Source organism: Camelus bactrianus, chromosome 1 (assembly GCF_048773025.1).
Source record: "Camelus bactrianus isolate YW-2024 breed Bactrian camel chromosome 1, ASM4877302v1, whole genome shotgun sequence".
In the NCBI taxonomy this organism is placed as follows: Eukaryota; Metazoa; Chordata; class Mammalia; order Artiodactyla; family Camelidae; genus Camelus; species Camelus bactrianus.
The window spans coordinates 35,351,341-35,370,608 of record NC_133539.1 but is presented as its reverse complement, the minus strand read 5'-3'; the positions used below and the strand labels follow the sequence as shown (position 1 = coordinate 35,370,608).

At 37.2% G+C, this 19,268-nt stretch overlaps 1 protein-coding gene across 2 annotated transcripts in view; it reads right to left on the bottom strand.

The window, feature by feature from the left end:
- The window catches only part of EPHA3 (EPH receptor A3), a 329,660-nt gene extending 319,068 nt beyond the window's left edge, over positions 1 to 10,592 (bottom strand). For both annotated transcript variants that reach the window (XM_010966442.3, XM_010966443.3), the window contains exon 1: positions 10,386 to 10,592. In XM_010966442.3, coding sequence (XP_010964744.1) covers positions 10,386 to 10,473 — 88 coding nt within the window. In that variant the 5' untranslated portion in view covers positions 10,474 to 10,592. The remainder of the gene's footprint in view (positions 1 to 10,385) is intronic.
- Between the last annotated feature and the right edge of the window lie 8,676 nt (positions 10,593 to 19,268).

Sequence of the window (19,268 nt, the reverse complement as noted above, 5' to 3'; positions counted from 1 at the left end):
CAAAGCATTACAATTTCAGATCAGAAATGTCAAGATCATAATAAAATCTCTGAGTTTAGCTTTTTTGAGTTATTTAATGTAAATGAGTATTAACTGATCTGTGGTAAACTAGATAGTAGAAGCAAACCAAGAGAAAAATGCAGTCCTCTTGTAGTCTGCCTCTGAAAGTTTTTCAAGATTTGGCAATGGCTGTATTTGATGGTGCTTATTTACTTAATAAAAGAGTAACAACCCAATTTAATTTCTATGTATAGTTTCTGTGATGATGCCAGTTCTTTTTATTCTGTTAAAATGCAAAATAGTTTTGGCATATTGAAGGAAAAAAATCACAATTTGGATATAACTCTAACTTGATACCATCTTTGAATATTATCAGTGATCAGGGGGTCCAGTGGGGAAAATTAACAAGATGAGGCAGTGACAAATAACTTTAACAAATTACTGGGTTTTTTTTTTATCACTAATTTGTAATTCAGAAAAGCAGACTTTTACTCCATCTTCATTTCAAAAGGTAAATATTCATCTATAAAATTTTGGCCACCGTGTGGGAATGTCAGTTTTGTAAGGGGACAATACTATGGGTCACACACACACACACACACAGCATTGCAAACAGACTTTTCCTCATCATGTTCTGCTGACCCAAACAATCTACATGGAAGCTATGGCAAATCAGCTTCCCAGCCTAAGTTTTTCTCAGTGTGAAGATTGTTATCATAGGCGATTAAAATATGTATCCTTCTAAGATCTATAGACTTCTTATTAATTTCTAAATTAGGTTTGAAAAATTAGACAATAAAGTACATGTTAACTAAAGAGCTGTTCTCTGTTTCCCTTACTCATCCCTGAGGTTGATAGAGAATGTGTAAACTTCATATTGACTGGAAACCAACCAACTTTATCACTGGCAAAAAGTAAATTTTAAAGCCTCATATTTTATCAAGGGAGGAGGTGGGGGGTGGGTGTTATTTTTTTACTGGACCTCTGCTGAGTTTATTAATCTATCTTTCTTAACTATTATTTGAAAGATGATAAATTAACATCCACTGAATGACTATATAGAAAATCCAAGGTGAAACCACGGTAAGCAATATCAAAAAGACTTACCAGCAATAAAATTAACCTCGGCTTCTCCCTTTATTCCAGTCCCCACCATGTAATGTGTCAAGAATTTTGGTCTTATAGAAAAAGGCAACTCAGTTTGGAGACTTTAAAGTCAAGTTTACAGTTTCTTGATTTGAGAGAGTTCTGCAAAGTCGTATGTGAATTAAAAAAATAAATAAATAGTAGGGAAAATAGTTGTTGACTCTAATCCTTCAGGAGCAAGAAAAGTTTATTGCTAAGCCTCCACTTTTGCTCATGGAAAGTGTGCCAATAGCTTGAGTGGTTGGCTAACTTGCTGTGAACCTAAAGGATAATATGTTTGAAAATTTCTTTTTTTTCATGTTCCAGTGAAGAAAGCAAGATACTAAAAGCAGCTTTCTGATTTGAAAGCCTGATGTCATCAATATGCTATTTTTGCTCTTTGCCAGGTTAACAGAATTTATGGCAGCAATTAATGCAAAACATATGTGCTGAAATACCCACATGAAAAATATAATTGCCCCAACTTAATTTGCTACCTTTCAAAACCCTGTTTTAGCTACCTTTTCTCAATGTCTCCACTTAAATAGAGTACAAGTGTTTTTATGAAAGAAGAGATAAATCTTTATAACTTATTTTCTCATCTTAAGTAATTTATAAATTATCTTTTAAGAAGGGGAAAGTTTCCACAGAAATTAAAGTCTACTTTTTAGGCCAAGTTCTATTTCTCCCCATTACTGACCTCTATGACAACTTCAAAAGTCAATTCACGCTTTGTTTTTATTATACAAAACTAAAAAATCACATCCAGGTTATACTGACAATTGCCTCACAGTCTCTGGGTATGGAGTTCTTGGCAAAAATCTTTCCAGGGAAAGGAAAGGAGTGTCTGAGTGTCAGGAAAGGAAGACAGAGGTAGAGTATGTGGAGAAAACACATCACAGATCACATCAATCTCCTATCCCTCTGTCCACATCAAATGTTCTTAGTCAGTCCCCAGCCCATGCAGATAATCATAACTTACGAGGTAAATACTGCAAATTCAAAGTACTCTTTGAAGTACGTTTCTGAAAGTACTTTGAAGTCTGATTTGTCACTCCAGTACTCTGAGTTTTTCTAAGTTTTTCTTGCAAGTCACAAGACAAATTAGTACAGGCACTAGGATTAAGACTGAGAAGCTAGTGCTTTTCCTGAATAGAAGGGTATCTCCTAATATACAGGCATTCGTGTACAGGAGAAAACATGTAAGGTTAAAATCAAAGGACAAAGACAGGAGAAGGCCTGGCTCACTTAATGCTGTGTTGTGATGAGTGTACTTAGTTTCCTCGGTGGTAAATGGGAGATGTCATAAAACTTATTTTAGGGCTGCTTTAAGAGATCAAATGAGGTCCAGTAAGTAGTGCACCAGTGGAACTCTGTACAACTGTTATCTCAATATTGGGCATGACACTGAGGCCACAGTTAGTCTTGGAATCCCCTGGTTTCAGCAATTTTATCTTCTATGGAGACCGCTAAGGATACATCAGCAACCATAGAAACAGCACCATCCAACTACTAACCTACCTCGTTATCCCCACTCCCAGAAACCCTTCTTGGCCCACTCCAGGTTTACTCCCAAAATCAGAAGAGGGAAAATTCTGTTTTAATAAAAACGATGCCAATCAAATATTGGGCTGTGGGGAAAGACAGACAACTTTCAATTGTGCACGGGGTGGTGGGAGGTGGGGGTCTATGGAACATGCCGTTAGCTCTCACAAGTGGCCTAACAGGTGGCGCTGGTAGGTGGTTGTAAAGGAACCTGAAAAAAAAAATTCCTCATTTTCGACTACAGACTGAAAAAGAGGAGACTTTCTGAAAATTCAAGAAATAGCAAAAGGGGCTGGTGAAGCAGCAGCTAGCAAGACAACTGGACGCCTCAGGCTCGTCTCAGGCCCTCCCGTGCGTCCCAACCTAGCCGGCCAGCACGAGGCGCTTTCCCAACACTGCAGGGGCTTCTGGGAACCCTGAAGAACCCTGTCCTGCACCTGTCACCTGCTGGGCCCGGTACAGACAAGGAAAGAGACCGCGCCAACTCCGGGCGCCAACCTGCAAAGGCTGGCAGCGCTGAGGGGCCGGGGTAGTGGGGGGTGGGGGTGTCTCAGAGCTCGGGTCAAAGTCTGTTGTGAAAGTCAGGACCTGCCCGGCCTGTCCGAGCCGCTGCGCTCTCCGGGCGGGACCCACCTCCAGGTCAGCGGAGTCCAGGTGCGTGAGGAGGCCGCCGCGTCTCGGAGCGCCGGCAGCCCCGCGGCAGCAGGCAGAGGGCGCACGTTTGCCTCTCGCCCGCCCCGCCTCCGCCCGGCGCTCGTTTCCGCGCAACTTGGCGCCCTCGCGCTCGCCTGACCCCAGCCTCCGCCCCGGCCGAGAGCGTCCGGCGCAGTCCGCCCGGGGGAAGTCGGCCGCCGAGGGGGCTCCGCGCGCGCCCGCCGCTCGCCGCCCCCGGGAGGTCGCGCCCGCTCGCAGCGCTCGGGCAGCGCGCTTTGGCCGCGGGGCGCCGCCACGCTCGCGCACAAAGAACCCACCAAACCCCGAGGGCTGAGCTGGGGGACGCGGACTGGAGTTGAGTTCTAATCCGTTCTTGAATCCGCTGCGGAGTGAAAAGTAGTAAATTGTTGGGAGACTGTTTTCCCGCTGCACCACCGAGCCTGGTCCTGGCGGTGGATAATAGTTAAAGGTTAAGACGCCCTGATGGTGGGTGTGGTGGCCGCGAGGGCGGTGGCTCCTCTCTCTGTTGCCACATCCCTGTCACTCCCCGTAAAGCCCTGTTTCGTGCTAAAATTTCTCAGGGCACAGTTTTGAAATTTAATCAACATTGCATTATCAAATGTAGGAGGTGTGACGCGAAAGCCAAGCAGCACCGCCATCCCTCCCGTGGCCACCCCAGTTCATGGTTAAGATTATTCACAGCAGTTTGTACAGTGCTGCCACTTGTTTCCCCCCTCTTTCCTCGCCTATTATTCTAACTTCACCATGTTGGTTTGGATTATGTGGATTTTCACCCTCTGCTTTGACTAGAACAGCAGGACATGGTTTAGAAAGTGAAGGGAGGGAGGGGGTTCCACACTCAGGGCTTCTAGTTTAGTAACATCATTCCAAGTTGGAGGCTGTGTTTGCTGAATTGGTTTTGAGTCCATCCTTCCTCCACATGCATTCGCCCAGGCTTCCAAAGGGGGACGCATTCTTTGGCTTACACTCTCAAAACTTTGCTAGATAAAACATTTTCTTCTGAGGAAAAATCAGAAGTGTGTAAGTATGAAAGGAGAAACAAACGCTGGCAGCGCCCCCCTCCCCGCCTCAGTCCCAAACACACACTTTTTTTAAGTGTGCAGTTTTTCAGAGATTTAATAAAAATTGATTAGCTAGATATTTGAAGTGATGAATATTTTTATTTTAACCAAAAGACATATATTTACATTGGTTTTAGAGCCTTTGCATTTCTCTACCTCTCTATCTTTCTAACCAACTTTGTATTATCTTTACATTTGCAAATCCACCACCCTTTATTTCAGAGAAAGCTGTTGGGAGGCAAACTAAAACTTGCTGACTTTCAGACTTTTCCAAGAGAAAACCTTCTGCCAGATTCCAAGAACTTCCTGATTGTAGAGAGCTGGTAACAGACCCAAAGAGTGAAACCAAGGGGTGCACATGTGCCCACACCCTGATTCCCAAGAGGAGTGTCTTCCTAGACTGATTTGTGGCTTGGAGTCCTTTGCATTTTATAAATGTCCAACAATGGTTTTATTTCTAAAGTCATTACAGAAGAATTATTTAAGGTTTTCAAAATTTTTAGGGATAAATTTCAAATCCTAGTTTTTCGTGTACATGGATGAAAAGTCTAATGGACGTTCTACACCCCTATTCATCCCTTTATTTGAAAAATCTGTGGAAAGCTACTTGTGCACTTGGTAAGAGCCCTTCTCTGACCCTCCCTGGTGATAAAATCCAGATCTCTGAAAACAGAACCAAAAAGGGGACACCTGCATTTGTTTTTCTAAACCTTTTTATCAAACAGGAATTAAAATAACAAGGTTTATTAAAATTTTTAAAGAAAAATGTGTATATTAAAAAATAAACAAGGTTGAGGATCTTGACAGAAAATAATTTATAAAACTTTAGTGCTCTTCCAAGAAACACGTATTTCTCCTTCCAGCTAGTATTTATGCCAAACAAAACCCTTGGAAAATGACAAAAATCAAAGGTAACCCACATCACAGATTTCTTAGTAAGTAAATGTCTGTAAGAACTTATCGAGTTTTGATGATTTGTGGAAAGTTTTATTAATATTTTCTTGAAGATTTTATGACTTGGAAAATGTAACTCTCAAGAACAGTTCTTGCTGTTTCCATTTGTGTTGAAGTTAGTAAATCAAATATACTGTGGAACTATGTTTTGCCTTTAAAAATCCTGTGCATATGTAACTGATTATTTGATATTTAAAAATTGCATATATTTTATTTCAGAAAAATTCCAAAGTTTCAGTAACAATTTTAATATTTAGGGATCTTCATAAAGAAAGTTATACTGAGAAACTGTTAAAAGTGAAGGATCCATAAAGAACACACCAAAATTTGAATATTAAAATGTAGATAATAGATAGACACAATCAAGAATCTTATTAAATCTTTTCTTTAAGGATAAGTTTCTTACGAGTCAAGGTGAAACTACCAAATTGTTTATACAAGCAAAGAGCAAACCATAATTATACTCAAGTAATAAAAATCTTCACATGAAACTTCCTAAACCCACTACACAATGTTAAAGAGATATCTTTAAGTTCTGATTGTGCACATTTTGTTTAAAATGTTTATATTAATTTTAAATGCCTTTCATTGTAACTCCAAATTACTAATGTTTCATGGAAAAGACAATTTTATAGAAAACCCAACCATAATCTTACACTTGGTAAAGGTGTTTTATTATATGTAGTTTCCCTTTTATAGTTCCAGTTGCTTCTGAGTCATAAATATTCAATTGACTTTATATCTTAAAATGGGCAGAAAAACAGTATTAACTACAGAACCAATAATAAAAAAGCATAAAATTGAAAATGTTGATAGTTACAGTGAAGCTGGTTGGAATTTATAAATCTATTGTTTCACCAGAATATTTACTGTTTAAAAGAGTTTTTAATTACTCATTTATGACAAGGACAAGAATGGTGTGATGTATGAAACAGAAGAGTGAGGAGAATGGGGTATCAGTGGACATTTCCCCACTTGAATTGTTATTATCAATATTAGTCTTTAGGAAAATATAGATTCAGAATGAATTAATTTCATGACAGATTTTGAGAGGTTACAAGAAGTTTCTTTCCGGCACAATCAAAATATTATCCTAGCAATTCAGGTTGTCAGTAAAAGCTTAAACAAATTTGCTGATAATCCTGTTAATGACCTAGGTCAAGTGTTAACTGTTGTGGGTTATAAAATAGTGAAATTAAGGTTTCTCCTACCTCCAGGCAAATAGCACAGTTATAACTGTTAGAGGGAAGTAAGGGCGAGCTATTAGGAGAGCTATTAAATTACAAAAATGTATAATGCATTCAATTATTTAGTCTAGAATGATAAAATGCTATTAAAAGCAAATGTAAACCCTCTTTTAAAAAAAGAACACCTATAAAGATGACATGGTATCTTAGTTCTCTATTATTGTTTCAATCACAATGTTGTATTATTATTTGAGGATAAGTGTTTATATAAGAAAATGATGCCAATTCGTAGTAATTTTAAAAAAGAGAATCATCTGCTATTTAAATGTTTATTGTCTCCATCATTTGCCAAATATTAAGTGGGAAGCATCCAGTGTTCATCTGCAAATTTTACTTTTAAGCTTTAAACAATCACATCATCTCCTCTAGTAACTTAGGTGATTTATGTTCAGTGAAGTACATTTCCTAGAAACGGTGTCCCAGTCACTCCAATAAAAGTCTCCCCAAATAAGTAGTATATAAATATGTAGATTGAATTTTATTCACTTTTATTTTGAAAACTGATTCCCAACGTAAAGAACCCTATGGGTAAATGTTAACCTAACTTACAAATACTTCTGGGTAGCAAAATGATTTAGTATATTATGTGCTGATGAATAAGCAGTGCACTCTGCCTCAGCTTGCTTGAAACGTAGAAGAGTGTTTAAAGAGAGTACTTTATCCAATGCTAAAAGAGATTGAACTCATAATAGTCAATTCTTTACTTGATATCAAGATTCAACCTCTTTATAAAGTTATTTTTGTTTATCATTATCATCATCCATCTAGGATGGGAACAGGGAGCAAATATATAAATTTTTCTAACAATACATGGTGTAAGATTTCTATTTTGTCATGAAAAGTAGTTCATTTCCTATTGGAAATCTTTTCATGGTGCGTCATGTAAACGGAGAGACCTGATAAGATTGTAATAAAGTTTCATGCAGCTTTTGTAAAGTTTCTGTTTAAGTGTATAGGCCAATTTTTTATTTAAGGGATGATCAAAATTGTAAGTAATTATAAATAATCTATTATCATTGAGAAGGCCAGTAATAGAAAGTATCACCTGGAATCATTTCCTTGAAAGCATATTAGAAAGTTATTTGTAACTGGATTAGTAAAAGGAAAGTTCATATTAAACTTTTTTCTAAGTGTTTTCTCTTATCATGGACCAATGGCATTTCAGTATTGATATTTGATTATCAAATCTCAAATTAAAAAGAAAAAAGTCAACACAGTGACAAGTTTCCTAGCAATTAACTCAGTCAGTGGCTTGGGTTTTATTCTGCTTTAGTTCTATCATGCCTAACTTCATAATAGATTGCAAATAAAATCTAGTAAATTTTACTAGTAAAGTTCTAGTGAAATTTTCTATAGCATTGAAATATAATTTTTAGCATAGTATTTGAAATGCAACCTAGTATTTTGTATTCCGGTTCTCAAAATTTATATCAGAAAGCTATACTAATGAGATCCATTTTATCGTTATTCCTTCCACCCAATGTATGAATTTTCAGAAGCACTGCTTTCTATTCAAATGACATTGTTAGAAGACTTGCATGGAAATCTTGGCCCATACTTGGATTTTTCCCTTTTCATGTTGTTCAACTCTACTACTAAGACTCAAGCTACTGTGTTAATATTTGAAATCTTATTCAAATATTACCCAAGTTAAATCATTCATTTTAAATTTTGTTTCAAAGCTTCCCTTTGTGACTTCAGAAGGGTAAGGAAAAATTACCTATAAGACATGATCTGGAAAGAATAATAAACAGTGGATAGGTAAAGTTTTGGCCAAGCAAGTTAAATGTAATTATGTCAGTTTTTTTAAATATATTTACCTTCTTATATACATATTGTTAATGTGTACCCGCCTATAAAATAATATGTGTTATATACCCAAATATACACAAGGTGTGATTTAAAAGCAATTTGCATTTGATTATTCCTATTTCACTACATAAATATTCATTAATTTTAGATAAATGTGAATAAATTTAAAGGGCCTTTTTTTCTCTTATGGTTTCCTGAAAGGTTAAGTTTTGCACAATAATGCTGACTCTAAGCTATATCCCAGTGCATTATTAATTCAGTGAAATCCATTATCTAAATAGTTTATAAATATTCCTTCTGGAGAAATACAATTTATCATAGCAATATGGAAATTATATTACTGTTTTTCTAGCTATTATCAATACTTTATTATTTTCAAAGAAACAAAAAGAATAAACATTAATTTTAACTTATTGATATGTTACTCATGATACAAATAACTACTCTTGCCTTTCATTCATAAAGAATGATTGACCATTACTTTCAAATAAACATTTTAATTTGATTTGTAAAAAAAAAAAAGTCACTTAAAGGTAAGATCATTTCTTGAGCCTTCTATTTTAGAATTTTTAACTTCCTAATTAAAAACAAGACAAAAAATTTAATGAAATCTGCCAAGTTGATAAAAGCAGTCACTGAGGAAAGAATGAAATTAAACTGCTCTATTAGCAGTGAAAGTAGGTCACCAAATATGAGCAGCAGTTTTTATATTTAATTTAAAAGTTTCTAAATATATTTAAGTTTTTACATGTGGTTTTTAAAAATAATATATGCAATATAAAATAGTACTGACTTGCCAATATATACTTTTAGTGAGTGACATGATATATAATGTAGCATTTGCACATCAATTGCTAAGTATTGCTAAATTGAAAAATAAATTGCCAAATGTTATTGTTATAAGTTCAAAATGATTAAGAGGGAATCAAAGTTGCAAGTGTTGCTTTAAAGCAATCAATTATTCAGAGAAGTTTGTCCTAAGAGTTAGTGATTGTATTCACAAATCTTAGGAATAGTTCACAAAAGGGTATGCAGGAAAAAGGCAATGTATCTGTTAAGCATACAATCTTATAAGAAACATTGGTGTCCTTAATATTAGGTATGCACTTTCATTCATTGAAAAGGGATGAATGCCCATTATGAGGAAAATAAATAACCCAACATTAAGGAAATACCATTTGCTGCATATGAACATTCTTTCTTAATTTGCTATTTAGTTATTTACTACACCTACCCAGGAGATTTTCACTATTCATTAAATACATTCTCTTATTCATATATAAACCCTTAAACAAAGAAAATTCAACCTAAGCTTATTGTAATTCCTGCAAATATTACTTATGTTAATGTGACATATGCTGCTCATTAGAACGTTCTACTGTACCATAGAGCAAACCACCGCCTGGCAGGATACACATCACTTTATTACAGCAGTTGCAACATAAATACACACACACGCGCGCACACACACACATCTCTGCTTCAACAAACTCTTATTTCCCTTTAGTCCATTCATAAATGCCATGATCCTAAGTAGGAACAACCTGTCATTACCTTTAAACATACTAAAGAATCTAGAGAGGGGGTGGAATTTTCTTTTAAACTTCTCAGAGTACTACATGGTCATAATTAGAAAATGAAATAGTAACATGGCTATTTGGCAATTAACATACTGGGTTGTAAAACTGGAGAAATTTTCTTTCTTTCTGCTTAAAATTGGCAAACAAGGTAATTGCCTGAATTGGTATCAGATTAAAAACACATTTTAGGTTTAGGCAATCCAAAATTATCTCTTAAAGTGTTTTAGAAGCGAGCCGAAAATAAAAGCACCTCTTTAGTTTACTCTGAGAGCAAACTGCTTTATTCGAAGGCACCTCAGCGACCTGAAAAGGCTTGGGTGAGAACGTGCTTGGAGGAGCGTTAGCCCCGCGGGGCAGGGCTGTGCGCGTCGCTGTACCTGGCTTACCTTCATTGGAAGGTTGGAGAGTCAGTTCTCCGAAGCAGTTGAGAACAGAGACGCTGAGAAGGAGGAGGATGGAGAGGTGACAGTCCATGTTGCTCGTGCAGAGGGCAGTGAGAGGAGCATATCTCCATGAAGCATGCCACTGATGTGAGGGGGAGCGCTCTGATTGCTGGAGAAGTTACCATGCTCCGCTCGCAGGCTGATGTCAAGTTTGACACTGGAGATAAGGAGGAGTCTGGCTGCCTTTCTGCGAACCTCGCTCAGGGACTTCCCTGGGTCCTAGCGCCGTCGGAAGCGGGCACTGAAGAAGCGCAGGACTGCGCGCGGGGGCTCGCAGACGGCTATGAAGCTCAGAGCTGGGGAGGGAGAGGGTGGGGGCCTCAGGCGTCACCGAAGGGTCAGGAAATCCAGAAGTTATAATGGAACGGTGGTGGGGAGTAGTGATAGGGAGGGAAAAACACCCCCTCTTTATTTTCAGGGAAAAGCAGCTATTTTATTGTTTGCAGTACATGCTCTTCTTAGGTTAATTCCCTGAAGAAACCAGAAACCCTGATAGGAGTGTCAAATGGCAGAGTGAGTAGAAAAGAAACTGAAATGCCAGAGAAATGTTTGTTATTAAAGAACAGGAGCCTTTCATTAAAAAAAAAAATCAATGTGATTGTATCCAAATGAAAAATCAGGATTATTCCTTCATTATGTTCAGTGTGAGCATAACTCTTCACCAGTCCTTTGCGGTGCATAAAGACACCAATACACACCCCAGATCAGAAAGTCTCTTCAGTTGTACACCAAGTGGTATCAGCACTTTGAAAGAGATTTGGCTCGGGATTCCAGTGCACAAAAAGTGCACTTTGGTATTCCAAACTGGGAAGCATCCTACGGGAGTGAGCAAACCCAGCCCTAGGAATAGCTGCAGGCCAGCATGCATCTCTTGTTCTGTGCTGTGGGTCTAAATAAGAGTAATAGAAATCAAGCCGAAAGTGTATGACAGCCCATCACAACCTTCCCTCCCTCACCATCCAGCATTTGGATCTCTGGGTTCTGTGAGATAAACAATGCATAATTCACAGCTCCCCGGTTAGCTTCTCAGCCACTTCCAATCTGATAATAGTTGGATGCTGTTCCTCTTTAGCATTCCAGTCCAAAGGCTACATAATAGTGTCCTTGCACTTTCTCGCTTACTTTTTGCACTATGGTTATAAGTGGTTTCTCTTATTTCCTGTTCCCTTGCTGGACAACAGAATTGCCATCTATTTCAGCCAAATAATTGGTAATTGATATTTTGAGAACTATCCTTGCTTCTTTTTAAAACATAAAATATCCTGCCGCTCACCTATTTTTTTCTATTCTAAACAGAAAACAAGCCTCTTACATTCCTTGCACAACTCTAGAAAGTAAAGGTAAGTTGACAGCTGTAAGAGCAGTGATCGATTTTACAGCTTTAAGTTGTAGAATCTAAATAAGGGTTTGAAAGGCCTTGCTAATAAGATATTCTTTGCACAAACACTATGTTTTTAATGAGAGTGCACGATTTTCACAGGAATTTAAATGAGTGTCTTTTGATAATAGTATGTTGGCTGGGATGGGATGTTGGGGGGTGGAGGAAGCAGGAAAGGCAGTAACTCTGCTCACTTTTCTGTGTGTGCCTTGTTACTTTGTATCTCTAACGTCTTCCCACATTGTGTCAGCGGAGGCTGTAGAACCCTCTTCAAGTGCCAAGTCTGTCAGAATTGAAAATAATGACAGATACTAAGCAGAGGCTTCAGATAGTGGTGACTGGTATTTTTTAAAGTTCCAAACCAACTGTAGTCTTCCCAACTGCACGGTTCCATTGTTCTAGGTGTAGATAAAAATTGTCTGAAACTTGAAAGAAAATAGTCTTATTTGGAAGTGACAATTTAAAAACATTTTGGAAAAACATGCCAATGTGCTGATATCCCCATATCCTGGCTTCCCCTCACACTACTCTTTTCACACTTAAACTGCTTATCGCTGTGAAAAGAGGGATTCCTGTTCAAAGGGAGCTACAATAGTGTGAAAATGAGTAAAAAGCAATTTCTGGCCTAGGAATATAATGTAAATAATATAGGATTTCTCAATTATAAACTCTCTAGATCAAGAGACATCAGACAATAAAGAGTTTCCAGAACCTGAATGCCATTCTGATTAGATGTGAAAAAGAGTGATGTCCACAAACAGAGGGGTGCAAGGAATTTGGCCACAGTAGGAGCAGGAAGGATAGAAGTGTGGGCAGCCGATTCAGGAACAGCCTCATCAAAAAAGTAATAACTGAGTTGGGGTTTGAAGGATGAGTAGGAGTTCGCTAACTGAAGAATGGCTCAGAAGGCACTGCAGGAACATAAAATCATAATAGTTTCCAAGTGAGGGCAAAAGAAAGCATTTGGCAGATATAGAGCAAAGAGTATGAGTGATACAAAAGGGGCCTGGATAGGAGGAAAAGGAGGGTGGGGACAGAGTGCTAAGAGATATTCTTTGAAAGGCAGATTGGAAACTTCAGAAATTTCTACGCCACTTGTCAATGATTTTATAAATTCTAATCTCCTTAAAATTTTTTTTCACTTATTCTTTTTTTTTTGAGTATTTTAAAAAATAATTTCACATTTAAAAATGTTTATTCATTTATTTTGTATTTTTTTGTGGGGGAGGTAATTAGGTTTTTATTTACTTTAATAGAGGTACTGGGGATTGAACCCAGGACCTTGTGCATGCTAGGCACACACTCTACCCCTCAGCTATACCCTCCCCCCTTACAATATATTCTAGATGAAAGAGAGACATAAAAAGCATTTCAGCACATAAGAACTTGATCATATCTGAGTTTTAGGGAAAAATTTTACTGAGCGCATTGAGCAGAGCGTCTCCACCTGTGGTATATGGACCACCTGCTACTGAAGTACCTGGAATACTTATTGAAAGTGCAGATCCCTTCTGCCTACCACAGACTCATGGAATTTGAATCTCTGAGGTTGGGACCCATGAACTTGCAACATGACAAGCTTCGCAGGTAATCCTTTTGATCCCTGACATTTGAGAACCACTGCTGAGTGTGAAGGAGGGAAAATCAGAGGCAGAAAGGTGAGATTCGAAACCATTTTAAAATAACTAAAGTAATAAGGAACTGAACTAGAATCATCTCACAGACAGAAAGAAAATACAAGATGAAATTAAAATACACACTTGAGGTGAAACAACATTCTTTCCCCCCCCCCAAAAAAAATTGTATTTGGGGGCTAAGGAAGAGGGAGATGATGAATACATTTGCAATATTTAATTCCCCTAATAGTTCAGTTCAATGCAAGGTGAGTGGCTAACACGTGCCTGATCATGTGCTAAACACTGAGGGCAAAAGCATGAATAACTGTACGCTTAAATAATTTAGAATCCGATCAAGAAATGATGCAAGTGTTAGGTAGCAGTACATGCAGAATATTTTCATAGTAGAAGGTGGAGGGGTGGGGGGAACTTCGTTAGAGATTAAGGGACACTTCCCTAGCATAGATGGCAATTGAATGGCAGCTGGAAAGTTGTGTTTTAAAGAAAAGAGTTCTGAGAAGAGAGATTAAACGTGAAAAGCATGCTTCCTGGAGGAAAACATATATCTCTATTACTAGAGCGTGGAGTTTGAGGCAGTGCAAAGGGTATAGGAAGGAGGACTCAGGAGGGTTAGGAAGGAGCCAGGTGGTGATGAACTCAGCTGTTCTCAGGAGCTTGCTCTCGAGGGTAACGTGGGGCAGAAGAGAAACATATTCAACTAGCATTTTTAAAAGGTCATTTTGACATAGTTAAGTGGGGTGGGTAAAACAGAATCAAAATCACCAATTAGGAGCTAAGAGATCAGTTAGGATTCCTTTGCAAGCAGATAGCCAATATCACGTAGAGGTAAGAGTAGGGTTCTTGAATCAGACTAATCTAGGTGACGGCCCTGGCTCTGTTACTCTTAGAAATTCTAATAATAACAGATCCTATCTCATAGGGATGTTGTAAGGATTATATGAGATTTGGGGTGGTACAGATAAAGTGTAAGCCTTGTGCTTGACACATTAAAAGCATTCAATACATTTTTTATCTTGGTTCAGAAGAGAGATCTAGAGGGCATTATACTGAGCAGTGACGGCAGAACTACAAATCACACAGACCTAAGTGGATGTAATTGGTAAAGGACTTACTAGACTGATTATGAAAAATGAGGTAGACGGAAATGTCCAAGAGGCCTTTCATGCTGTGGCTTCAGTGAGGAGGTAGTCAGCAACGCGAGAGAGATTTGAGACGAGAGAATGAACATGAGATGCACAATTTTTATTATAGGTTTATGCAGATGAAGTGACCTGAGGGAAAACCAAGGGCTGAAGAACTAATAGGAGACAGAGATTTTGACTGGAGTTGTTCCTCTGGAAATAATTCCCTTTGAAAATACGGCTGCCCTCTGTATGTGCCAATGCTGAACATGGGGACACGGAGGGCTGACTGTACTCATGGGGCTTCTATTTTATGTAAGGGACTTGAGCATCCACAGATGTTGGTGTTCAAGGGGGTCCTGGAAACAATCCCTGGAGGATACCAAGGGAGGGACGACTGTAATTAGCATAAAAGATAATGAGTTTCATTCATGTAAACAAAGTGCTGGCCAAAAGATGAAACCCTAACATTTACCAATACAGGCGTACCCCAGAAATACTGCAGGTTGGTTCCAGACCACGACAGTAGAGTAACCATGGCAATAAAGAGAGTCATGCAAGTTTTTTGGTTTCCCAGTGCATGTAAAAGTTGTATTTACACTATACTGTAGTCTATTAAGTATGTGATAACATTGTCTTAAGAAAAATCAATATACATTCCTTAATTAAAAAATACTTTGTTGACTAAAAATGCTGAAACAATTACAATAATAACATCAAAGATCACTGATCACAGATCACCATAATAAATATAATAATAATGAAAAAGTTTGAAATATTATGAGAATTACCAAAATGTGACACAGTGACAAGTGAAAAAATTCTATTGGAAAAAATGGCATCGATAGACTTGTTTGACACAGGGTTGCCATAAAACTTCAATTGTAAAAAACGCAGTATCTGCAAAGCACAATAAAGCAAAGCTCAATAAAATGAGGTAAGTCTGTACTTAAAAGACAGGCAGAAACAGAGAAGAGCAAAGAACTAGAAATGATTAGCTTTTTGGAAGCCAAACTTTTAAAGGATTTCATAAACAGTTCATGGTCAACAATGCTTCCAACAAAAATGTCCAGTAAGATATTGACGGAAAATCACAATTGGGTTTGACAGCTGAAGGTTTTCATGACTTTGGTGGCAGCAGTTTTGGTGGAGTCATTGGCCTGCATGTAGGATTAAGATAAAGGAGTAAATGGAAAGTGAGGAAGTAGAGGCAGTAAATGTGCTACTCTTGCAAGAAGCTAAGCTTAGAGGAGAAGGCAGACCTAGAAAAGGGGAAAACTAGGTGTAATGAGAGTTTTACAAAATGGAAGAGGCTTATAAGATTTCTCTCTCCTGTGTTTAGCCGACTAGTGATACAATTCTTTTATAAGGAATTTAGGGGATCAAATTTGGGATATAAAGAAAAGGTGGGAAAATGACGACTTCTATTTAGGACATGGAGAGACGCAAGTGTAAATATTCTCAAGCCAGAAGTTAGATGCAAAAGCTCAGAAGGGAAGGCAGGTTACAGACTGCAAGCTGAACAATCATTAGTAAATTGGCAGTGGCTTAGTCCACTGCAGTAGATGAAATTGTCCAGACAGATCATAAACAGTGAGGGGAAATTAATTCTGTTAAATAAAATGTTGAAAAGGCAGATGGAGGATATATAATTATCAGAATGTATTGAGTAGGAGTGCATATTATAAAAGAAAGGCAAAGAGAGTGAGTTGGAGATGACAAGAGATGAAAATTTTAGGAAGTAAATAATGAACAACAACAACAACAAAGAGGTAGAGTTTAGTGAAAATAGAAAACAAAATGGTTTTTCCAGTTAATGGAAAGACCACAGGGCTGGGAATGCCCCCTCAGAAAATCATATGTAGAGCTGCAAAATTCTCTGGAGCCTGTCATTTTACAATTAGAGAAAGTCTAAAACATTAGTGACTTCCTTCTGTTCACACAGTCAAAGGCAACCACAGGAAAGGGATCTGAAAGATCTTGCCATTATACAAAGAAAGTATTAGAAACAATGCTTAGGAGAAACTTAGTAAGAAATCATCTGTTACCGAAGTGTTTGAGGGTGATTAGAAGAAAACCACGACCCAAGAAAATATTTTGAAGGGCTGTGATTTTTCAAGACAGTTACCGAATTTTGGATTTGAAAATAGTCACAGTAGGTTGCACAAATTAATTTGCTATATTTTAACTGATATCCACCAAGAATGAATATATCTTGAGTTTGAACATGCAAGTTTATGCAATCAATATAAAAATTAGCATTCCTGCTTTAATTGAAAAATGCTAATTGTAAATTAGAAAGATTTCATCCAATTGTTAAGAAGTCATTAAAAGTAAAGCAAAAAAATAGATCATAAATGTGATTTGCTTGTTAGGATTCACCAGCGCTGTTTAAAACTCACTCTTACGCTCACTTTCATTATTACCTCTGGAACATTTCTCCATTTTTAAAAACAAACTTTACTAGTACCATTACTTCCTAGTCTTCCATTTCTCTTGCCAGAAGACAGTCAAAACAAGCCAAGAGTTCATCTTAAAATCTAAGGAAAACATCCCGAAGCTCTGAGCAAACTCTGAGCAAGAGCATATGGGGCTGGAGGTGGTGGGGGAGTGAGAGGAGTGTTTTGGCTGAGACAGAACCAGTATCATAGTCCTTTTAAGTCAGTTTTTGAGAAATGATGATACATATTTACACACATACACATCCATATACTTAAGTACACTCACATTCACACACACAAACGCGCGCGCGCGCTCGTGAAATACTGTGTTAATACACCAGCCAATAGTGTTTTCTAGAGCTGGAGGCCTCAATCTTTAATACATAGGAGACTGGGGAGCTTGTTCAAATGCAGACTCTGATTTAGTAAATCTAGGACAAGGCCTGAGATTCTGCAGTTCGGACAAGTCCCCAGGCAATGTCTCTGCAGATCTGACAATATTTTGTATGGCAAAGTTCCAGAATACAAAGATTTTGTTTGGAAAATTAATATAAATATGTAGGTATACATTTAAATCCAAGCATTAATATTTTAAAAAGTCAGATGGTAAAAATTTGGGAGTCATAGCTTAATCAATTCAACCTCATCTCCCAGTAAAATTCAAGATAGACCTAATGCTCCCACAAACTAGTTAGATAATACTTTATTACCCCAAATCCCTCTCTTCTTGAATGTATAGAGCCAAGATAGATTCATCTTTGCTGTCAAGTATTACTTCACTTCTAGCTATATTACTCTTGTAAGCATTTTATAATTCACTCATCTGCATTGTTAATGAACTATTTCAAGGGTATGGATTGTCTGCCCAGTATTTTAAGTTCTTTCCTGACAAAGTAAATACCAAACATTATCTAGAAGAGAGAAGACACTATTCAACATAAGCATGTGTAATAATTTTTCATTTTATTTCGGGTATGTTGAATATGTGATAATTACAGTTTGATGATTATTTCCCAAGAATGTTATTGAGGCCAAATTTTATCTATCCAAGGAGATTTGCAAAGCTTAAACAAGCATAAGAAAACCATTGTAAAAGCAAACTATGACTTAATACAAAATGAATTTGTGTTCACAAGTATGAGGAGGTTTATCTGAAGATGAAAAAGTCATTTTCCTCATTTCTAATGAATTCATTTTAAATACAGAATAGCATTGTTTTATGGTTTTTTTTTTTTTTGGTGTATTGAGAATATGGTTCTGTAAAACAAATAACAGCAATATGACTAACTGGTTGAAGGAAAATTGTTTTAATGATGTCATAATTGAAAATACATTTATGGATGAGGTAAAAATGTAGGTGCATCCAGAGTAGTTTTTAACAAAAAACAAAAGGTAGTAAAGGATTATTAAATGCTCTATAGAAATATATTTTGAGAACACATGGCTTCAATTTTGTTTCTCAAGTATCTTGTAACCCTGAACATAAAATAGCATTACTCAATACAGAAAAATTAACTGACTATGTGCTTGTCTAACCATAGTTGTCAATTCAGCTGGGATCAGGAAAAATAATCCAAATTAAGTCATAGGGATCTTATATTCAACAGTGTCAAACATTTGTGATTTTTCACGGATACTCTGGTTTCCACAAGAGCCCAAATAACCTCACCTGCTTTTCTAATTTGTCTCCTAGACTGTGCTCTGGGTCAGTGATCCCTATTCTGTCATGTCAATACAGTGGTTAAATAATGATAAATAATTTAAAATGTGGCAGGTAATCCACATTTTAATGTCAATCATCTTTACCTGTGCAGTATTTCCCAAGTTAAAATGGAAGTTACTTCTGTTTCAAACTCTAGGTTTTTACATATCCAAGTATATTTCCTTAAATAAAAAAATATACATTTTACAGAGGTAATTAAGGCTCCAAAGGTAACTAAATTAAAAAATAAATCAAGGTAAAGGGGATTGCACCTAAAGCATTTAAAAATAATTACAAATATATTGATACAATTTTTTTTTCTAGAAAAAAATGAAACCCTCCTCTAGTTCTTAATTATGGCAATGGAAGGATTCAAAATGTGCATGTTATCTTCTTACTCCTTCACATGTGTTACTTTGCAGTTTTTCTAACTCAGTTTAGGCTCAAATATTTAATACTTATTTTTTGGAACACTTGCACAGGTCAAGGCTCAAGTGAAAACTTAGACATTTTATCAATTCACCTTGGAGTACAAAAGCTGGAATAA